The following is a 22,298-nucleotide window of genomic DNA, read 5'->3' as shown; positions in this document are numbered from 1 at the left end:
GACTGCCGCTAGACCATTACATGTTCATCAATCACCACCGGCCACAAACACCCGACTACGTTCCTTTCAACCTCAGTCTCCCACTAATTACGTTCCCTCTAGCCTCTGTCGTCCACTGACTATGATCCCTTTGATTACCATCACTCGTCGACTACGGTCCCTTCGATTTCTTCTCCGCATCATGCTGGCTATAGTCTCTTTAACCTACATCGCCCACCGACAATTGTTCCTCAGAGCATCGTTGCTCTCCAACAGTAGTCCCTCCGACCATCATCGCCTATGAATTACAGTCCCTCCAACCATGATGGCATGCCACTTACGATCAATCTGATCACCGTCACCCACCAATTAGGGTCCCTCCAACCTCTGTTGTCTGCCTATTACAGTCCCTCAAATCACTGTCGTGCATCGACTACGAGTCTACGATCCCTCCAACTTATGTCGCATGACTATGGTCGTATACCAGCTAAATGAACAATCCAATATTCTCTTGAGAATAGCTCTCCTATCATTGAATTCTTCCAACCCAACTATATAATATGCTTTATATGATGTACATTAAGTCAACGCCTTCCCTTGAGAAAATGCCATCATTTGTAATCAATAAAAAATATTGTGGATTCATTTTAACTATGATATTCTCGTGATTTTTTCCCTATTTAGAATTTTTCACGGAAAAAATATTGGTGTTTCTTATGACTCTCACATCCCTCTCTATTATCTTGCAAATTGTAATTCAATTTATCCAAATAAGAGGGAAAAAAAAAAAGAAAAAAAGAAAGAAAGAAAATGATACGTGTAAGGAATTAAAAAGCAGTAATTCATGATATTTATATTTATTTTCTTAAAACTATTATTAGATTTTGAAAAAATATATAATTGAATTTAACAAAATTATATTTGAACACAAGAAAACAGAATACAAAATTTTAAAATTTAAAAAAAAAATTCCATTTTATATTCCAAAATAATATAATATATATTTTTTAATTTAAATTCATCCCAACACGTTTTTGCGTGAGGAGACTTTGATAAGAAAAAATAAATAAAAATGATTTTGATGGCATAAGCTAACATTCCAATTATAAGGAAATAAGTTGACCGATCTGGTTTGGAATTATTAAAATTATTTGACTTTTTAATTCAAATACTTTTCTTCTCGTCGACTGAGAGAAATAGCATGTGGTCTGATCTATAATCTATCTACCGACTATTGTAGCTATTCGTTTCTTCTAATCAACAAATGCGGCTCTAAGATGTTAAGATATTTTTTATGTACATTTGATCATAATAGTACATATCAATTTTAAAATTTTAGAACTTAGGCTTCGTCTGAGACAACTTTTTATTATTTTTTAAAACAAAGTTTTAGTTTTGTACTAAAATTCTATTTTAAGAAGCAATCAAAAAGTCGTCTCAAACGGAGCCTCCGTTTGGGACGACTTTTTATTGATTTTTAAAACAGATTTCTATTTTAAAAATTAAAATTTCTATACTAAAAATTGTTTTAAGAAGTAGCAAGAAAGACTTTCGTTTTATTACTCTTTAAAAAGTTTCACAGTACAAATTTTTTTTGAATATACTAAAACATTGCTTTAGAAAACAGTAAGAAAATTGTCCCAAACAAAGCCTTAAGCTTCGTCTGGGACGGCTTTCTTCATGTTTCTTAAAACAATGTTTTAGTTCAAAAAACTTAATTGTCATACTAAAAAAACCGCTTTAAGAACATGAAGAAAGCCATCTCAAACGAAACCTTAGACTCATAAGGAAAAGCACCTACCATATGTGAATATGGCGAACATACAAAAGAATGATAAAGAGGTCAGACACTACAAATAACATCAATATTTATATTTCACTACAAAAATAATACCTTGCATCCAAAGAGAAAAGAGTGGGACTTTTTTACTGTGGAGATGCAACCATGCATATTTATAAGGGGACAAATGTTATTTTCCAAACCCAACTAACTCAAGCTCATCATACGAGAATACCCGAATATCTTAGGCAAAATAAAATAAACTATAAAAAATATATTGTGAAAAATATAAGAACCAAACAAAAGAAAAAAATACTTAGAGATTTCTATATGTGATTTTAAATATCTCTTTGTGAAAGCTCACCAAAGAAGTTTATTTTTCTATTTTATAGTTTTTATGAATTTATTTATAGGCAAGAATAGATTATAGGGAAAAGAGATGGCGCACAGAGAAATGATAAAGAGGATAAGCCTTTGATCTAAAATAATTATGTGTGAGAGAGAAATATTAATACTATAATAGTAAATATGTGTAAAAAGAATAAATTTGTATAGTAATAGGAATGATACCTCAATAACATATATTTTACTAGTCATACTAAACAAGTAAGAAATCTGATTTAAGTGATATTTCTCAAGTATCGTATAAATATCAGTAAATTATTGACTCACTAACAGAGTTATCACTCTTTGGCCGTCGGCATAATAGTTAGTTCCTTATAACTCCCAATCAATTTATCAATTGAATTAGCTGATGATAACACCAAATCATTTATTTAAAGAAAAGTCCGTCGGTTTAACATCATGTACATACCAATCAGTCTCTAACCAACATCAGTGAATAATCAATCTTTACTTATTACCCCCCTCCCCACACACACACACACACATTATTATAATAAAACTATAATAGTAATAGTGATCAGCTATTACTCAATCATATATTCACACTCATTTTCAATCCATTATAATAAATAAAGTATAATTATGCTTAATTTAGAAATGTCAAAATGTTCTAACAACAGGCAACAGAAAATCCTACTAAACAAAAATTCATATTTTTAAAAATTTATTAAATTATCAGAGATCATATATAATATTTTGAAGCTTTAATTGAGCTAAACCATCATATCACAATAAATTTCTGAATCGATAAAAATTGCTTTTTTTTTTTAAACAACGAGTGAAAATTTTTAAATAAATACTCAAAATATTTGTAATCACAATTCTATAACATATAAAAAGTTACGCGATGAAAGTTTTACCAAAATAACATTATTCTCATTTTTTTATAACGAAAATATAAATTTGATCGGATAAATTCTAAAAACAACAAATTATTGAAATTAGAAATAAGATAATGACTTCTTATAGCTTGAAGAGAAAATTTTCTAACATGGTTAACGAATGAAAATCGCTCTACGGCCTTCAAACCCAAACTTCTTTTTTCACTCTCCTCTCTTTTCTCTCTAAAATACTTATTTCCTTCTATGTTTGCCGATTGAATTAAAGGAAATAGATTTTATTAAATTATGTTAACTAGCTTAAGATATTTATAAATAAATAATAATATGATTATATAATTTAATCAATATTCAATAGAAAATTCAAATAAATTTTTTTGGAGCTTAAAAAATTATTAAAAAATATCCATAAAATATCTCATTTTATTTAAAAAATTTAATGAAATTGATTTGCAAAATGAACACTTGACAATCCTAAAATCTTTATTTACAAACTACAACATTGATGTGAGAGGCCAAGCCTGTTGAATTTCTTAATCTCCAACAATAATGAACTTGGAGATTGGTGCACTCTTCACCCACACAAAATATTCCCAATTATTATTAGACTTACAAAACCAAGCTTAGCCAAATGGTATGGTCGTAAGGTCTGGCTTCTTGTGCCAGCCATAAGGATTTATAGACCCATAATATCTCTCATTTGTCTACTAAATAAGGTGATATATATGCTCAAGCAAGCTCTATAATGATGGTACTCAACCTTCTAAGGCCATATGATGTTTTATGGTTTTCCTTATAGTAAATTGATCAATCTCTATTTCTTTATTTTTATTTATAATCACATCCAAATCTACCTTCGCTTTTATGTAGACGCATTTTAATCACCAACAGCTGCACCATGTCTAGGGGTGCAAACGAGTCGAGTCGAGTTCGAGTTAGAGGGTGTTTTAGTCAAGCTCAACTGTCAAATATCGAGCTCGAGCTCGAACTCGAGTCGAGCTCGAGCTTGACTCGTTCCGCCATAAACGAGTTCGACCCGATCTTCAAGCCTCGGGCACCGTTCTAAAAAAATAATAATAATAATTGACGGTATTTTACAACTGTAGGGGAGGGGGGAGGGAGGGAGAGAGAGAGAGAGAGAGAGAGAGATTAGCATATTTTTTGGATTTGCCGCCCACACATGCGTCCGAGTCATCAGTAGCCCGCCACCCGCAACTAGCCTTCCCATGTCGAGTCGGGTCAACCCGGACTTCCGAGCCATTTACCTACCCGGGGTCGAGTTAGGGTCAACCCGTTTGAACCCCGGTCAGTTATGGGTTTCAACCCGAAGCCAACCCGTGACTCGAAATTGACACCCCTAGTGTGGGCGGTAATTTAAAACAACGGTAATTTAAAATAGGTTGGGCGGTAATTTATTTTTTTTAAATATAATAGTTTCAAGATGGCTCGTGAGCTCATGAGCAGAGTCTTATCAAGCTAGAACTCGATCTCGTTTAAGCTCGAGCTCGAGCTCGTGGCTTGATAAGCTCTGCTCATGAGCTCATAAATGAGTCGAGCTCGAGCCGGCTTGCGAGTCGAGCTCAAGCCGGCTCGCGAGTCGAGCTCGAGCCGGCTCGGCTCACTTACACCCCTAACCATGTCCATCTCCACATGACTACACTCATTCAACAAATGAACTTGAAATTCAGCATGAAAATTTAGTCCCCATACATTGCTTCCTCAGCATCAAGTATGCTCCACTCCACATGTCTTATTTTTAAGTCAAGAAAAATACTTGTAAAAATTTTTACATAAAAAATGAGGTAAGGGACTTGAAACCAATTTTCAACCCATGCCTACCGAACATTAATTTCTAACAAATGAATCTCCTCAACCATTCTCTAACCCAACCTACTAGCATCTCTCACTCTGATACTTTACTATAGCCCACCTAAACATTTCACTATTCTAAACTATGCGCAACTCACTAAATATATAGCCACTACAAACTCATCAAACATTTTCGTTGCCTTAAAAGGAACCTCAACTCATGACCTTCAAATTCTAAGAGGTAATCTCTCCCTCCACTCCTAGTCGTACTTCAGTTGAGCTGGAGACCTATCAGATTGATGTTCAACCATAAGCTACTATTCTTACGTTAATGGCACCCACATTAGGGGTGTAAGTGAGCAGAGCTAGTTCGAGCTCGGCTCGTTTATGGGCTCGCGAATCGAGCTTACGAGTCAAGCTCGAGCTCGAGTTCGAGCTTGAGCCGGCTCGGATCGTGAGCTCGCAAGTCTGCTTGAATAAATATTAATATTTTAAAAATAATTTTATTTTATTTACTAAATTTCAATAATAAAAACCACATAAGTTTTATTTAAATGTTAAACATTTCTTCTTTTTTTTTTCTAAATTTGAACTAAGTTTAAAAAATCCAGCCTAATTTTTAAAAATCCCACCTAAATTTAAAAATTTCCGCCCATAACTTGTGAGCCGGCTCGAGCTCATTTATAATGAGACGAGCTCGCATGTTGAGCTCGCTTTCCAACTACCGAGCCGAGCTCGATAAGGGCCTAAACTCGTTTACACCCCTAACCCACATCTCCTGAAACTTAAAAAAGCAGCCAACCATAACCAGCTCATCTATTGAAACAAAATATCATGCTCTTTCCACGTACAATTATGGTAGAGATAATATGGCTTTATCAACTCATTCAAGAACTTCATATTTCACTTCTGCAACCAACTCCACTTCATTGCGACAACACATCTGTAATGCATTGGCAAAAAATCCAGTATTTCATACAAGAACAAAGTACGTTATGATCGATTACCACTTTATTTACAAACACATCCCATCCAAAAGAATCTGAATCCAACATATGACATCTCAAAATCAATCGAAAGATCTCTTCACCAAATCCTTATCAACAATGAAGCTTTTAACAGATGTGTAACCAATTGACGATCCATTCTCTAGCAAGCTCGTCGAGTTGAGGGTAGGTAACATTCCACAAGCAATATAGTCATCAATGTACATCCCTGCTTGATGATCTCCTCTACAATCGTTGTAGCCACTTCCTAAATGCATCAACACAGACTGCCACGAAAAGTTTTCTTTTCATTGATGTGATAATATTAAACCAGTTAAAAATAGTCATGCTTTGATATCATATTACATGAAATTTTCATGCTACACATACATACTTGATATATGTCGTTAATTATATTAATATAGTGACCATTGATAGGTCTTGTTACGAGCAATGTAACAAATGTCATTTTGATTTTATATTGATATGATTGATGGACCAGATTATCTAGAGATGTTATTTCATAAAAATAGCAAATTTTGAGCTCTTACTGTTATATATATAGTGTGTGTAACCCAAGTGGGAGATTGTTGGAAAATTTTCTTTATGGGGGTCTATTTAAATGTATATATATAAATAAAGTATTATACATTATAAGCTATTTAAAATTGAGCCAATTAAATTCTTGATGTATTTAAGGATTAAACTATTATTTGGCTTATATGACATCTCAATTAAATTTGTATAGAATTAAATATTGTGTAGAGGCCAAGTATTTATTTTATTTTAATGATGGGATAAAATAAAATAAATACATTTAAAGTATAAAATGATCGTGGTTCATAGTTTAAGCAGTGAAGTTCTCATTTCCCATCTCGAGTGAAAAGAATGGGTCTCTCCTCTCTTGGAGAACGCCACTTCAAATGTGGAAGATCGAAAACCTCAATTTTGCATTTCAATGAATTCATATACGCTTCTGATAATTCTTCCGATGATTTGACATATAATTCAGATTCGATGAATTTATGTTTCGTCTCCATTGAATCCTTACAGGCCGACGAGTAGACAACTTCACACACCATCTTGGGCAAGTTCAACAAGATGAGTTCCTTAGACCAATAAGTCTGTCTCCTAGGTGACTTGGCTAGTCTATGCTCTAGGAATAGAAGAAGCTTTGGGCGAGTATCAATTGGGTTGATTGCTAGAGGCTGGTTGAATCAGATTTAGACTCTTATAATGACTTGTTCAACTTAATCCAAAGGACTTCGTGTGTAAGTTCATTAAATCAGTCATTTTGATTTTTTATTGCTCACATAATTAACTTTAATGTATCATTAACTGTATTTTTAGCCACCGATTGACTTGTCTTTCTTTTTCTTTAATGCTAATTGGCATGTCACATAAGCAGTGGCTCTCTAACCATTGATTACATATACATACCATAGTCACTTCAACAACAACATGATCTTGAATTTAACTACTTTTTGTAATACTTCCAATCATTTGTCTCACAAGAAATATCATCCAACTTATTAGCAATACAATTACACAACTTACAGAGTATATCTCTCAATTTATACATAAAAGAGGAATCACTTTCTCCTTTTTCCTTTCCAAAAAGTTCAAAACCAGTGAAATTGAACAAGAAAAAACAGTGAACTTATCATAATTGTTGTAAAACAGTTCAAGCTTTTGCATCACCTGTAGTGATTTCCTGGAAAACTTGAAGCCTATTACACTGCTTCCTACATCTATACCTTCCACCCATCCCAGACAAGTAATCTGAATCATCATGAGACTTACCACCACTACCTGTTAACTCAGTCCCAAGCTTTCTAACCTCCAAATTGCAGCCAGGCCGTCGATCAGAAGACAATGATCTACGTTCCGGTTCGGCGTTCTTCGCGGTTCCTCGCCACCTCCCACTCAGTTCTTTGCATCCACCACTTAGATATTTGTAAGAGGAAGTCTTTAGTTTGCTAGAGTTCATATTGTCACGTTTCAACTTTTGGGTCTCATTCCTATTTAGCTTCTTAAAGGAAGAAATAGGTGTCCTAGTTGCTGATTTCTGATTCCTGCCACAGCTTCCGAATTCAAAATTCTTATTGTCTGACCTCTCTTCCTCTTCTGCTATGTCTGCCCAAGATCTTCCAGCAAACTTTAGTGAACTACTACTGATCTCAGCATTCTCAAAAGCCAATTGCTCATCCTCCTCCACCATATCAGCCCATGTCTTTTTCTCAGTTTTATAGAAAAAGGACTCTACATTTGGCCCTGAGCTCAAATATGGAATTTCAAAAGAAATCTTAGCTCCTGCACCATCTTCTTCTTTCTGAAATTCATCAGTGAAGGCTTTTAATTTGTCAAAGCTTTGATCATTTGAGACTGATGTCACAACTTTCTTGCTGTCAACCACAAATTCCTTGCTCTTTGGCCTATGAATCTGGATGTCAAGCCTGATGAGCATATTTTCAGTCCCACTATCTATTTTTTTCCTTTCAACTGAGTACTCTGATATCATCACAGGCTTGGATTGCGAAGTAACTTTTACTGACACAGGTGAAAGAGAAGCCTCTTGAGAAGAAGACCCCCATATACTGCCCTGGGAAAGAGCATCAGGTGACACTTCATGATCCAGTGATGCCATGTCGAAATCCAAAGGAGCTGTAGAGGCTTTCTCATCACTGAAAGAGCATAGGGTAGAAGATACTGAGGAATTGTTCTTTACTGTTTTTTGGTCTGGTATCAGCTCCAATTCATTCATGATTTCCCATGCTCTCTCAAAGGATTTCTGATAGGATTCTCCATTGCAGTACTTAGTAGGTTTCTTAACATCTGCAAGGATGATTTTGGCTTCTGCAAGTCTTCCTGTCTGCATCAAGCAGATAGCTAAGTTGCACATCTTATTGTAATCTTTCTCTATTTCCAGAGCTCTTCTGCAACCCAAAACATATTAAGAATTAGGAATGTATGCTTTGTAGCAGCAAAGAACATATTCTCATGATTCAGAACTCATTAAAGTAGCCTTTTGATTTCACTCGGTTAACAGGAATGAAATCAAAAAGTTTTTCAAACATAAGATTGAGATAGAAACAAACCGATAAAGCGGTTCGGCTTCTTTGTAATTTTCACATTGCATATAAGCCCAGGCAAGGTTGCCTAACAACCTGAAGAGATAAATACGGTAAACAATCATGAACAACATGTCCAATAAGTTTTTTAAGAAATGATTTGAATTAGATAGAGGTCTACCTAGATTTTTCTTGCTCAACAGTTACATGGAATTTTTTCCCTTGTGACCTAGCCGTTTTCATTATCCTCCCACCAAAAGCAATGCCCTCATCAATCATCCTCAGCTTGTGGTTGAGCAGATCAATCTGTTCAGTGACCCTTCCACATTTCTGTACAAACATTACATTAAAAAACAAAATTAAAGTAGAAACAATATTTGAAATAGCATTTTAAGAAACAGCTTACCTTGTAGAGGTCAAGAAGAACATTATCAAGAGGTTCCTGTGCTTTTGTAGAGCACAGTCCTCGAAAAGATTTAATGGCCTCAATAGCTTCTTCGGCTCTATTCAACTGTTTCATCACTACAGCCATGTCTTTCAGAGCACTGTCAACTCTATCCGCAGAGTTTATTGCACGCCAAAACAATACAACAGCTCTGTTTGGATCCTTCTCCACCAACTAACACTCCAAAGAATTCATTAAGCAAAATTAAAAACCATCAAAGATGCTTAATTAATTATAGTGATTCAGTATCAAGAATTCATATGTAAAAAGAAAAGTGCTACACAGATTTAGTTGTGCGTTAACCTTAAAATTATTTGGAGAAATTTACTGTATTTTTCAGCATTCTTAAGTTTTATTTTTATGAAAAGGAGAGCTTATATGTCCTATGTACAGCAGAATTTATGGTTATAAATTTCAGAATCAAGAGTAAAATTTGCAAAGGTGGCAACATGATGAACTCATCATTTGCATGAGCCAGTATAAAATTCTTTTATAATTATTATTTTTTTTTCTTTTTGTGTTTCCGTAAGTTTCTTCTATTTAATAAAGCTAATTAAGCAATTTAAGCAAACTATCAAACATCTAGTCATCTTCCTATAATTCAACCCACAAAGAGGGAAGAAAAGTTTTAAACTTTTCTTTTATGCCCTTTTCAAAATCTTTGAGTAGCTAAAGAAACTAAAATATCACCCTCCACCTCATGCAGAAACCAAGCTACCCGACATTAATGGAAATGAAATTACATCATAAAAAAAAAGAGTATGAAAGAACATAAAGAAACATGAAGCTTTCTTCAAGAATAAAGACTTGTTACCTGAACATGCTTGGCCTTCACATATGGAGAATCTCCGGAGGGGATCTTGAGTTGCACGTGATCAGAAGACAAGCTTTCGCTGAAGTTATCGGCCATGGCCGGAGATTGAGCGACTTCAAGAAATCAAATCAAACCTTCTTCACTTATGGAGAAACTATTCTCAAAATGAATAAGTGAGGTTGTTGGAGGAAATCGCCGGCGTTTGAGCTCGATGGAATGAATATTACTTCTGCTTGCCGGAAGAGATTTCCAGCAGCTGAGAGTATGCAGGGTTTCCTTCTCTGTTAGAGATAGGTGAGCGATGTTTGTTTTATAAACGGCGGGATTGAGTAGGCGGCTAACGGATTCGAACGTTGGAATTGAAGAAGACTCGTGTGAGACGCACGTGCAGGAGAAGGTTACCGTAGTCTTGCGTTTCTTGGGAAACAATCATGATCATCGGTTGATTTCGCTAGAGAAGCCTCTTTTTTTTGCACTTAAAATAAAATAAGCACCCACCTTTGTTTAGTTTGATTGGTGGACGAGTGCAGTTGGAAACTTCTCAACCCGTCGCGCCTCTTAAGCGGAGCCCAATCAAGTGCGGGCCAGGAGGTTTCTGGGGTGAGTGCATCTTCTAGGTATGTCGAGTATTAGTCACGTTGTCAAATGTCATTTCGGGGCTGGCAGCAGGTGGATACTTCGTTCCAATATATATATATATATATAATAAGCAATGTTGATTCTCAAGGTATCCTGGCTCTTTTTTTCTTTTTTTTTTCAATTAAAATGCAGAACCCCTTGTTAAAAATAAAGTTGAACTCTTAAGCATTGAAATAACTTTTGATGTAATAGTTAAAATTTTATTAGAAACTTCAAAGTTAAGTATGATCGTATATGAACGCGATTGGTGATCTAATGAGAAGTTACCCAAAAAATATAAAATCATAAGGTTGTTAAGTCAAAGCAGATAATATCTCAATAGTTACGAGTTTGGGTTTTGTTATTTGTGCAATGCAACAGTTGGAAGATAAGAAATTTAACTCTATAGTTATATTTGTTTGTTGAATGATTAATCTAGGTTAAGGAAACTGATGTTGACATTGATTGTCTAAACTATTAAACATTGATGTGTTTTTTAGTGTAACAGTTGAAATTTCATTAAAAACTCTAAAGTTAAGTGTGATCATACAGGAGCACTATTGGGATTGGTGACTGCTGAGAAGTTACACCAAGAGAAAAAAATCATGAGTCTGCTAGCTCAAAGATAGTTAAGGATTTGAACTATTACATATAATCAAGTAAGCAATGTTAATTCTCAAGGTTCAATGCATTTTTAATATATAATTGATGTGATATATTCTATATGAAGTGGTATCATCTTGCCAATGTCCTACACTAGACAATTCAATGTATTTTTAACATATATTTAATACTTTACTAAAAAATTAACATAATGGAGCATAAATTTTAGTGTAATATTTCATTGCAAAATTTTGAAATTAAATTTAAGATTATTACAATTTTGATTTCAACAAACTTAAAGTCATAATAAATGTTTTGACGAGATGAACTCAATAAAATCAAAAGTATCAAATTTGACTCCAAATGAGTCAAAATCAAACATTTGAATCCTTCATCCACAATTCATGCATATTATGTTGTAATGAAAATGAAGGAAATCAATTATTTGTGCAATAACTAAAAAAAATTCAATAAAAATCTAAATAAATAACTTAAATATTGAAATAATGAAAAAAAAAACTAATTCTAAAAGAACCACCCTTGCAACCAAGATCCACTAAATAACTTAGTAAAGTTGGTTAAAAAATAGTAGTTATCAAATGAGTATGACATAACAACTCTAAAAATAACTACTATGTATTAAAACATAAATGAAAAGGCATAAGACAACCTACAATACTTAATGAATGATAAATATGCTTGATTTATAATATAAATTTAAGTGTAATGAATTTCACCGCATCATCGAGTTTAAATAGTATTATATAATATGAATAATCAGAAGTATCAATTTTTTTATGATGATTTTTTATATGATGGCAAGGATCATTCATATGAAAAATAATAATAAATGAATTTATAAGTTAATATATTGATGTACAACAACACTAGCTAGACATATTTGTTCATACCAAAATATGACTCATCAACCTTCTATCTTTTTTTTTTTTTTTTTTTTTATAAATCTATAATTGGCCTGTCAAGATATCCTAATTTGGAAATATTTTACACTAACTAATGAAAATTCATCATCTCACAACTACCTATGGATTATAATCATTCATCACATAAATGATTGTTTGATGCTTGCCACTTGTCACTTGGTCAGGTCTTAGCTTTCCATTTTAGCTCATAATGTTTCGCATTGTTAGAGCTTTTTGCTCATAGCTTCAATATCATTATCCATCTTGAAACCACGATAAACATACTAATGCTACAAATATTTCATTCTTAGATGTCTTCAACCATTAAATATAAATGATACAAAATAAGATAAACTCAAGCTCCACTAAAACTCTATTATAATATAAACTAAGAGGGTGAGAACCTAGTTCCAAGATACTTACAATCTCCTTCTTACTCAATTAATGGAACCCTTTCCTCAATCTTACAGTGTGCATAAGAGAATCGATAAATGAGTTAAAAATCCATATGTACTTTGTTTTTTTATTATTATTATTTTTAACTTTTACATTTAATATCTATATGATCAACATCATCTTCATTAAGAAGCAACCCATCTCATAGACTTAATCATCTCATCATTTATTCCAGGATGAGACCATCCCTTCTGCTCTCTTCGATAAACTAATATAGACTTATATTATCCCATGTGTTAATCCTCATATACTAATTATGATTGTTCATAACCGTCACACTTCAGGATCTATATTGGAAGAATTATATTTGTCTTTTATTTTAATCATTTAGCTATAGCTTATTAATGAACATAAGAAAGAAACATGATTGCATTTTTGTCTTATCATGAGCCTTAAATTATAGGATCTTTACCCTTTCCTAAAAACATGTAAAACCACTTAATGAACACATAGGCTAGCAAGTAATTAAAATATCACAACTAAAATAAATGCAAGATAAAAGAGAAAAATATGCTATAAATCATATAAAGAAATATATGCATCAATGTCTATATTGATTATCTGCATCAATTTATCCTTCTATAGTTAATCACATCTTAATACATTATATTATGAGTCATAGTAGCAGTAATAATCAATAATATTAATATAGTAACAACATTAATATCATGATCAATTACATTAAATAATATTCATGATAGTAAACAGTATTAGTGTCAGTCACAATAATAGTACAGTGTTCGCAATAGCGTCAGTATTAGGATTTATATATTCAATGAGTGTATCTTAAGAGTATCTTGCTCTTATATACACTTATGAATCCCAATCAGTCATCTCTTATAACTCTCAATCATTGTAATTCTTATAACTCCCCTTGAATTATGTGAATCAGGTGCCCAGACTTCTTATAACTCCAATCAATCTCCAACTCCTTATAACTTTCAATTAATGAATCATGTGGATCAGTAAGATATCACGTGGAATTATCATATCATATATCTAATATCATTCAATTCTTCATTTAAAGTGCAATAAAATAATATCAAATCTTTTAGAATGATCAAATCTATAATAAGTCCAAACTTGCATGGCGAAAGCTTATGAAATTAGAAAATAATGTATTTTTAACAAATTTACGAGAGATAAAATCCATAAAAATTAAAATAATTAAAAACAGAATTAAGAGATTAGTCACTTACAACGAATAAAATAAAATATGTAACATGAATAACTAACAAATATGATCCAAAGACCTTTTATCTTCTTTCTCTTATTCCCCTCTTTCAATTTCTTTCTAGCCAAGCACCCAAGTGAGGAAGTCGGTGGGAAGAGACAATGATTATATATATATATATATATATATACTATTTATGGCTTGATACCGCAACACTCACTAGATCAGCGCCAATGCGCTCTACTTTAGAAATTTTATATTTTTCAAGAAAAAAATTTCACATATTTGACTTATTATAATAACTAATTAGAGTTTTCCTTCATTTGAAAGAAACAATTCAATTAGACCCTCTCTCATCCCAGGAGAGAAAAAAAATGTAGAAGTCCTTGAATCCTGAAGATTTTTATTGCTCCAAGTATTAGTTGGAATGCCATCAAATTGTATCTGAATTCCCTCGTTAACCTTCTTTTGCTAACATATGACCATTTTGTTCCATCATCATTCTAGAACTTGGGCCATCCAACAATTATCAGTTGTTCAAGGGACCCTCGTCAGTCTAATCCCGATCTTACATATGAATGATCACATCAGCTATCATCACATGACATCATTAGTCCCCCGACCTCCATCATAGCCTAATGCCTACCATTGTTTGATATTTGTTGATGTCTATTGCCACCTAATGACATCCATAATTTATCGTTGTTTAATATTCCCTATTTTTGTTTTGAAGGAAAGCTACCTTAATTGTATATAGTCGTAGATAAAATACTTCCCCCTCTTACCATAAAAAGTTATCTTAACCTTCTCCTAATCGGCCTTTAACTCAAGGTTAATGCGGTATTCAATGGTAGAAGCAGGTGCAAAATGCCAAGAACGAATACCCAAAAGGCCTTTAGCCGAAGCTTTACTATAGAGGATAAAAAAAATTGTGTTACCCTTCTCCCGGAGAAGAGATACATGAAATACTGTCAAGAGGTATCACTCTTGCTGAAACTAGTGAGCCAATAAAAAAGGCTTCTATGTACTAAACTATCCAAAACGGGAAAGACAACTAATGGGATGACCATGCCATAACAGAATGTGGGATCAATTCTAAAATAAATATTAAATGCAAAAAGAAATAACCGTAGGCATAAATAACTAAGCCAGCCAACTGTGATGCACTGCATCATTCTCCCCAATCAACTGAGGAGTCCGACTCCGATGAAGAGATAATTATCCGTGCATCGTCAGGCGGGTGGTAAGGGGAGAGGTCAGCAACATTGAAAGTATTAGAAGTGTTGAAATGAGCTTGTAAGTCCACGACATAAGCATTGGGATTGATTTGTTTGAGGATAGGAAAAAGGTCCATTTTTTCGTGGGCTCAATTTGAAGTAAGTTCTCGGAGCGAAGCGTTCACGTCGGAGTCGAACCATTACTAAATCCACAGGTTTGAAAATCTTCTCTTGGCGGTGAACGTCGACCTTCAGTTTGTACTTGTTATTGGACTCCAATAGTTTGACACGAACTTCCTGTAACATGGAAGAAAATTGGTTAACAAAAGAGGTTGCGGGCTTGCTGGAGCACTTTGGCAGCACGACAACGTCGATGGTGTGATTTGGTTGTTTAGTGTACACGATGCTGAATGGTGACCTCCCACTGGATCGGTTAGTCATACTATTATAAGCAAATTCTGCTTGCCCGAGGATTTCATCCCATAACTTGGGATGCTCTTGAACGATGCATCGTAGCATGTTGCCAAGGGTTCAGTTCACCACCTCTGTCTGACTATCGATTTGCGGGTGGTAAGCGGAACTAAGCTGAATTGAAGTGTGCAGACTCTTCCATAACTCTTTCCATAAATGACTTATAAATTTGACGTCACGGTCAGATGTAAGGCTCAAAGGTACCCCGTGGAGCCGAACAATTTCAACAAAGAAGATTCGTGCAATATTAAGGGTGTCAAATGTCTTCTTACAGGGAACAAAATGAGTCATTTTCGAAAATATGTCAACAACAACCATTATGGAGTCATGACCCCGTTTGGTTCTAGGAAATCCCAAAACAAAATCGAGGCTCAAATCCTCCCATATGGTGTCCGGCACAGGTAACAGAAGGTATAATCCGTTATGCCCTCCCCCACTTTTGTAACTTTGGAAAACCGAGCATCTTTCAACAAACTGCATAACGTCTCTTGACAAATGGGGCCAAAAAAATGAGACTGCAATTGTGCAACAGTATTTGACCTTCCAACATGAGCGGACAGTCCACCGCAGTGAACTTCTTTGATTAGTTGAGGCCTCCAAGAGGAGTCTGGAATGCAAAGTTGGTTTAGCCTAAAGAGAAATCCATGCCTTACGGAAAATTCCTTGCTCGTTTCCTGTTTGGAGGATTCTTTGTCCATCTCCTGGTTCAAGCATTGAGCCCAAATTTATCTGAAATCTTGATCAGCGACATACAACTCTTATAAACACTCTAGCCCCGTGATTTCCATCTGCAGTTGAGTAGGAAGTGCGTGTCTTCGGATGAGAGTGTCTGCCACCTTGTTTTGCGATCCCGATTTATGTTGAAGGACAAAAGAGAATTGTTGTAGAAATAAGATCCATCTTGCATGCATGCGGCTGATATGCTTTTGATTGTTGATGAATTGTAGCGAACGATGGTCACTACATAAGATAAATTATTGATGCAGTAGATATGGCTCCCATTGCTTTAGTGCTCGAACAACTGCGTAGAGTTCCTGTTCACACACACTCCATTTCTGTCGCGACAGACACAACTTCTCACTAAAAAACTCCACCGACTTGTTCTCTTGGCTCAACACAGCGCCAATGTCGATTGCCGAGGCATCGGTGTCCATGTGAAATTGTTTGCCGAAGTCAGTAAGGGCAAGTACGGGGGTTGAAGATAAGGCCTTTTTAATAGACTCAAAGCTTGCTTGATGTTCTTGTCCCTAATAAAATTGTTTGAACATGAGACAATTGGTGATTGGCGCCATGATGGTACTGAACTTCTTTATAAACCGGCGATAGAAATTGGCGAGACCATGGAAGCTGCGTATGTCGAAAAAGGACTTCGTGTTCGACCATCCCGTGATCGCTTCAATTTTGCGTTGGTCCACCTGCACCCCTTCAACAGATATAACAAATCCAAGAAAGTAGACACTTGCTGCAGCAAATTCGCACTTGGATGGGTTTAAATATAGCTCATTTTGTCTAAGAGCAGTGAATATAATTGTTAGATGGCTTAAGTGGTCCTCCATAGAAGAGCTATATATAAGAATGTCATCGAAATATACGATGCAAATTTTATTAATAAGGGTTTAAGAACCTCGTTCATTAACCTCATGAAGGTTGAGGGAGCGTTGCATAGCCCAAAGGGCATCACCTTCCATTCATAAAGTCCTTAACGAGTCTTGAATGCAGTATTCCACTCGTCGCCTGGTCGAATGCGTATCTGATGGTAGCTGCTGCAAAGGTCAAGTTTAGAAAAAATTGTTGCTCCGGTCAACCTTTCCAGTAACTCCTTAACCCGCGGGACAGGAAATCGGAACTTGACGGTAATTTTATTGATTTCTCGGCTATCTATGCACATACGTCAGCTCCCATCCTTCTTGGGAAGTAGTGCGGGTACTACGCATGGGCTCAGGCTCGGTTGAATGAGTTTATTCTCCAACAGTTCCTCCACTAACTGCTGTAGTACTTGATGTTCCTTCGGGCTCATTCTATAATGAGGAAGGTTGGGAAGAGTTGCCCCCGATATAAGAACAAATTGATGCTGCAACGTTCTCAATGGTGGAAGGGTCTTCGGCAAGGTAACAGGAAGAACATCATGAAATTGAGACATTAGTTGAGTAACTTTACTCTCCGGTTTACTGTCACAGTTTGGCAATGCAAGTTCCTTAACATATAATGCAAACAGGAGTGATGTTTCACGCCAAGTAGAGAGGAGTGCTCCACCTGTCACTATATGTATAGCCGCTTTGGCATCATTGGCCTTTGGAGTATGACCTACAGGTTGAGATAAAAGTCTGAGTTTCCGCCCTTTCCAATCAAGAGAATAAATGTTGGCTCTTCCGTCATAAATTGCACCGGCATCGAATTGCCAAGGTCTGCCCAAGATCACGTGGCACACGTCCATATCCAAGACATCGCATAATACCTCACAAGAGTAATGTTTGCCAATGGAGAACTTGATCTTGTACATGTCAGACACAATTATATCCATGCCTTTCTTAACCCAGCTTATTTTATAGGGTTGAGGATTCTTTGTGGTTTTAAGTTGGAGAGCTTGCACCACTACACGAGAAACTATATCTCGATACATCCACTATCAACAAGCAGGTCATAGACTCAACCCTCAATGGTGCAGTTAGTTCGGAAGATGACATGTCTTTGCATATTAGAAGGTGTCTGCGGAGCCAACAGTAACTTTTCTAAAGCACAAATGAGGGGCTCTCCTTCATCTCCAACCACCTCTTCAACATCAGTATGTTGTTCCTGCTCAAGAATTCCTGGTTCATTCTCATCTCCATCACCGGCTCCCATAAATTGTAGCTGTTGATGCGTGGGGAACTCATTGGACTTGTGTCCTTGTTGAAAGCATCTGAAGCATTTGATCACTTGTGGTCGTGAATACATATTCTCCTTGGTGACCATTCTTGGTCTTTGTGGGATCCTTATGTTTACCGTGAGATTGCCCAGGCTATTGGGATGGTTGCTCTCGACGGGCGAAGGAGCCTTGCAGAGGGTCGAGTTTAGTTGTTTTGCGGCATCATGCCCAACACTGATCGGCATCCGCCTAAATGATCCGCTGCGATGGTGGCGGTCTAGTTGTATTTCAGCTTTGAGTGCAAAGTTCATAGTTTGAGATAGGGACTAAACATAATTTAGTTCCAACTTGTCTTGTATGGAGTCTCTGAGTCCTCCGATGTAGCGAGCAACCAATTGGTTTGTAGTTTCATTCAGATCATTTCGGACACTAAAGTGATAGAACTCTTCGGTATACTCACTAACGGAGCGGTTTCCTTGGGTGCAATGCTGATACTTGAAGTACAACATTTGTTCAAAATCAGTGGGGAGAAAATGGGCTCATAGAAGCTGCTTCATCCGGCTCCAAGTGTGAACCCGCCCACGGCCCTCGCGACGAAGAGACTGAAGAAGCTGTGACCACCACGCACTGGCTCCTCCCTTAAGTTTGCAAGCAACATATTGAACTTGTTTATCCTGATCAATCTCCATGTAATCAAAAAAGTTTTCAATAGCTCGCTCCTAGTCTAAATAGTATTCAATATGGAGTTTCCCGTCGAAGAATGGAATATCGAGTTTAACTCGAAACTCTCTCGGGTGCCTAGCGTGCCCCCATGCCGGTGTTGATGTCTCCCTCCGATTTCATCTCCTGAATCTGACATCCCGTTCGGGATGTAGCTTCCATCTCCTCCTTCTGAATCCGACGATTCCATAAAAGGTGGAGCTCCTCTCCTATCGCGATGTAACTGGCCTCCATACCTGCCAGCCGGTGTGATAGCCGGTGTGGTCAGCCGCACAGGTTTGCGAGCAAGGTTCCGGTGGCTGCGGTTTTCACCTCACACTGATGTTCCACTATAAGACGAGTTAATGCAGCAACTATATCATCTAGCCGCTTGACTACAACCGCGTGTGCTGCCCAGAGCGCGTCTAGACTGCAATCCTCCTCACTTGAGACACGCTTGCTTGACTTTGCCATCTCACCGAGCCGCTGGCTCTGATACCAAGATGATGTGGTATTTAATGGTAGAAGCAGGTGCAAAATGCCAAGAATGAATACCCAAAAGGCCTTTAGCTGAAGCTTTACTATAGAGGATAAAAAAAACTGTGTTACTCTTCTCCCGGAGAAGAGATACATGAAATACTGTCAAGAGGTATCACTCTTGCTGAAACTAGCGAGCCAATAAAAAAGACTTATATGTACTAAACTATTCAAAACGAGAAAGACAACTAGTGGGATGACCACGCCATAAAGGAATGTGACATCAATTCTAAAATAACTATTAAATGCAAGAATAAATAACCGTAGGCATAAATAACTAAGCGAGCCAACTGTGATGCACCGCATCAAAGGTCGCATAATAAATGGAATAGGAAAAAAAATAGGTCGCATATTTTATTCAATTATTTATTTAATTTAGATCACATGTGGACTGGCAAGTAGCAACCGTCTATTTTCCCGCACTTTATATGAGAATGACTATCCGAATCACCACTATTACGCGCTGTTTCATTTCCCAATGCAATCCCACTGGGTCCAGCGAGCTCTCCCCTAACTTGCCCTAAGTCCGACGATCACATGTCCATCCGCGGCCAGATTCGGGTTCTGAACGTGGCTGAGAAGCCTTCGGTGGCGAAATCGGTGGCGGAGATTCTATCCCGCGGTGGCAGCGGCATGAGGTCCCGCGAGGGCCGCTCGCGCTACAACCGCGTTTTCGAGTTCGAGTACACAATCGGCGGCCAGCTCTGTCACATGCTAATGACCTCCGTGACTGGCCATCTCATGGAGATCGACTTCGAAGATCGCTTCCGCAAGTGGCATTCCTGCGACCCCGCGGACCTCTACCACGCCCCCATCCGCAAGTACGTCCCGCAGGTTCGTCATCTCCGCAGCATTTGCTCAAACGGTTCTCCTGCATTTTAGGTTTGGTAAAAAATAGTACATTTTTGTATTGGAGCTGCGTTTGTCTGCTTTGAGGCTTATGCATTTGCGACGTCCGCCTGAGATATATATATTTTTAAACTTTAAGGCTTAGTTTTTTAACAATTTAGTTGGCTTAAATTTCAATACCCGGGCATTATAGAAAGCTCTATATTGCTCCTACTCTTCCTGGATGAATTTATAGCTTCGGAAATACACTTTCAGGACAACTTTTCTATCTCAGCAGGAGTATTGGCAGCTAAATTTTATAAATAAACAGCGGAAAACTTGTACAAAATGCTAAATGAAGCCTAAAACTCATTGAACCATACATAGCTGGTGTCAACTGTGTGCAGGACAAGTTGGATTTGAAAAGGACGCTGGAAGAAGAGTCTAGGAGGTGCCACTGGCTTGTATTGTGGTTAGACTGCGACAGGGAAGGGGAAAATATTGCATTTGAAGTGGTTGATGTTTGCACTTCTGCAAATAGTCACCTCAACATATGGAGAGCTCGTTTCTCAGCATTGATAGATAGGTATTAAGATATAGGGATCAGGCCTTTTGATATTCCAGTCTTTCATTAATTTACTTCCTATATTGACATGCAGTGGTAATTTCATAATGACAGGGAGATACATGCATCTGTTCAGAATCTTGTTCGACCCAACAAATTGTTTGCAGATGCAGTGGATGCCAGGCAGGTGGTTTAAGAAACACATCCCTTATGAGTTGAAGATACTGCCAATTGTAGAGTGTTAGGGAAACACATGGCTTCTTTATCTTCATTGCTATCGGCCCAATATTTGCTTTTTTTCTTTCTATGTTATTTTTTAGGCCTTTGTTTCTTCAATAAAAGAAGCATTCAGTGTTGACTTCCAGTTTCTATTCCACTCAGTTAATTAGAAACCTACAAAGATACCTGATATTGGAAACTCTTGGCAGGAAATTGACTTGAGAATTGGTGCATCATTTACTAGGTTTCAGACAATGCTTCTAAGAGATGCATTTGTTTTAGATTTTGCTGGGGATGATCGAAGTATTGTTCTGAGCTATGGCCCTTGTCAGGTTTTGTAAATAGAGACAATGTTACCTTATTAACTCTTCTATATCTGTGTGGAATTAGGTTTGTGTGCCATGCTTATCTAATTTTTTTTTTCTGTTTCCTTTCTCCTGCAGTTTCCTACTCTGGGTTTCATAGTTGAAAGGTATTGGGAGATACAGGCACATGAACCTGAAGAATTCTGGACCATTAATTGTTCTCATACTTCCGAAGAGGGCACTGCTACTTTCTCTTGGATGTAATGAAATAATCAGCTGCATTCTTAACGTTACTTTGAAGTTGTTACAGATGAGTTTCTCCCTTTTACCTCATTATATATATATTTTTTTAATGCAGGAGAGGACACCTATTTGATTACACATGCGCTGTTATAATTTATGAAATGTGTGTTGAAGATCCCATGGCAACTGTCAGTCACTTGTTAATGTTTCCAAGTTGCAGATTGGTTTCGCTAATGAGCTTAATTGATAAAAAAATTATTTTTCAGGTCACTGATGTTAAACATAAGGAAAAATTGAAGTATCCTCCTTATCCACTAAGTACTGTCGAGCTCCAGAAACGGGCATCTAGATTTTTTAGGATGAGTTCCGAACATACAATGAAGGTGAAAATTTGGTAACTATTGCCAAGATGGTTTGGTTTTGCAGTCTGGTTTATTTGACATTGAATTTGTTCTTATAGGTTCAAG

General features: G+C 36.4%; 3 protein-coding genes across 9 annotated transcripts in view; 1 reads left to right on the top strand and 2 right to left on the bottom strand.

Annotated features, from left to right (window-relative positions):
* Positions 1-7,314: 7,314 nt before the first annotated feature.
* On the bottom strand, positions 7,315-10,429 carry LOC110092902 (protein POLLENLESS 3-LIKE 2-like). Its single transcript, XM_020817596.2, has 5 exons — positions 10,129-10,429; positions 9,276-9,488; positions 9,051-9,199; positions 8,897-8,965; positions 7,315-8,734 (listed from the first exon to the last, which is right to left on the bottom strand). The coding sequence occupies exons 1-5, from the start codon at positions 10,222-10,224 to the stop codon at positions 7,483-7,485; spliced, it is 1,779 nt and encodes a 592-aa protein (XP_020673255.1). The 5' UTR covers positions 10,225-10,429; the 3' UTR covers positions 7,315-7,482.
* Positions 10,430-17,481: 7,052 nt separating this feature from the next.
* Positions 17,482-18,111, bottom strand: LOC110092903. The gene has a single exon (XM_020817597.1). The coding sequence runs from the start codon at positions 18,109-18,111 to the stop codon at positions 17,482-17,484; it is 630 nt and encodes a 209-aa protein (XP_020673256.1).
* Positions 18,112-20,116: 2,005 nt separating this feature from the next.
* The window catches only part of LOC110092904 (DNA topoisomerase 3-alpha), a 65,745-nt gene continuing 63,563 nt past the window's right edge, over positions 20,117-22,298 (top strand). For 4 of the 7 annotated variants that reach the window (XM_028693811.1, XM_028693808.1, XM_028693798.1 and 1 more), the window contains exons 1-7: positions 20,209-20,505; positions 20,907-21,085; positions 21,179-21,251; positions 21,493-21,615; positions 21,727-21,848; positions 21,947-22,019; positions 22,098-22,214. In XM_028693811.1, the coding sequence (XP_028549644.1) occupies positions 20,209-20,505; positions 20,907-21,085; positions 21,179-21,251; positions 21,493-21,615; positions 21,727-21,848; positions 21,947-22,019; positions 22,098-22,214 (984 nt within the window). Of the gene's footprint in view, positions 20,506-20,906; positions 21,086-21,178; positions 21,252-21,492; positions 21,616-21,726; positions 21,849-21,946; positions 22,020-22,097; positions 22,215-22,298 lie in introns of those variants that run through there. The other 3 variants (XM_028693803.1, XM_020817602.2, XM_028693814.1) reach the window with 3 other exon arrangements.

Source organism: Dendrobium catenatum, unplaced genomic scaffold (genome assembly GCF_001605985.2).
Source record: "Dendrobium catenatum unplaced genomic scaffold, ASM160598v2 fragScaff_scaffold_43, whole genome shotgun sequence".
Classification (NCBI taxonomy): Eukaryota; Viridiplantae; Streptophyta; class Magnoliopsida; order Asparagales; family Orchidaceae; genus Dendrobium; species Dendrobium catenatum.
The sequence above is the reverse complement of the archived record's forward strand: the minus strand, read 5'-3'. Positions and strand labels throughout refer to the sequence as shown.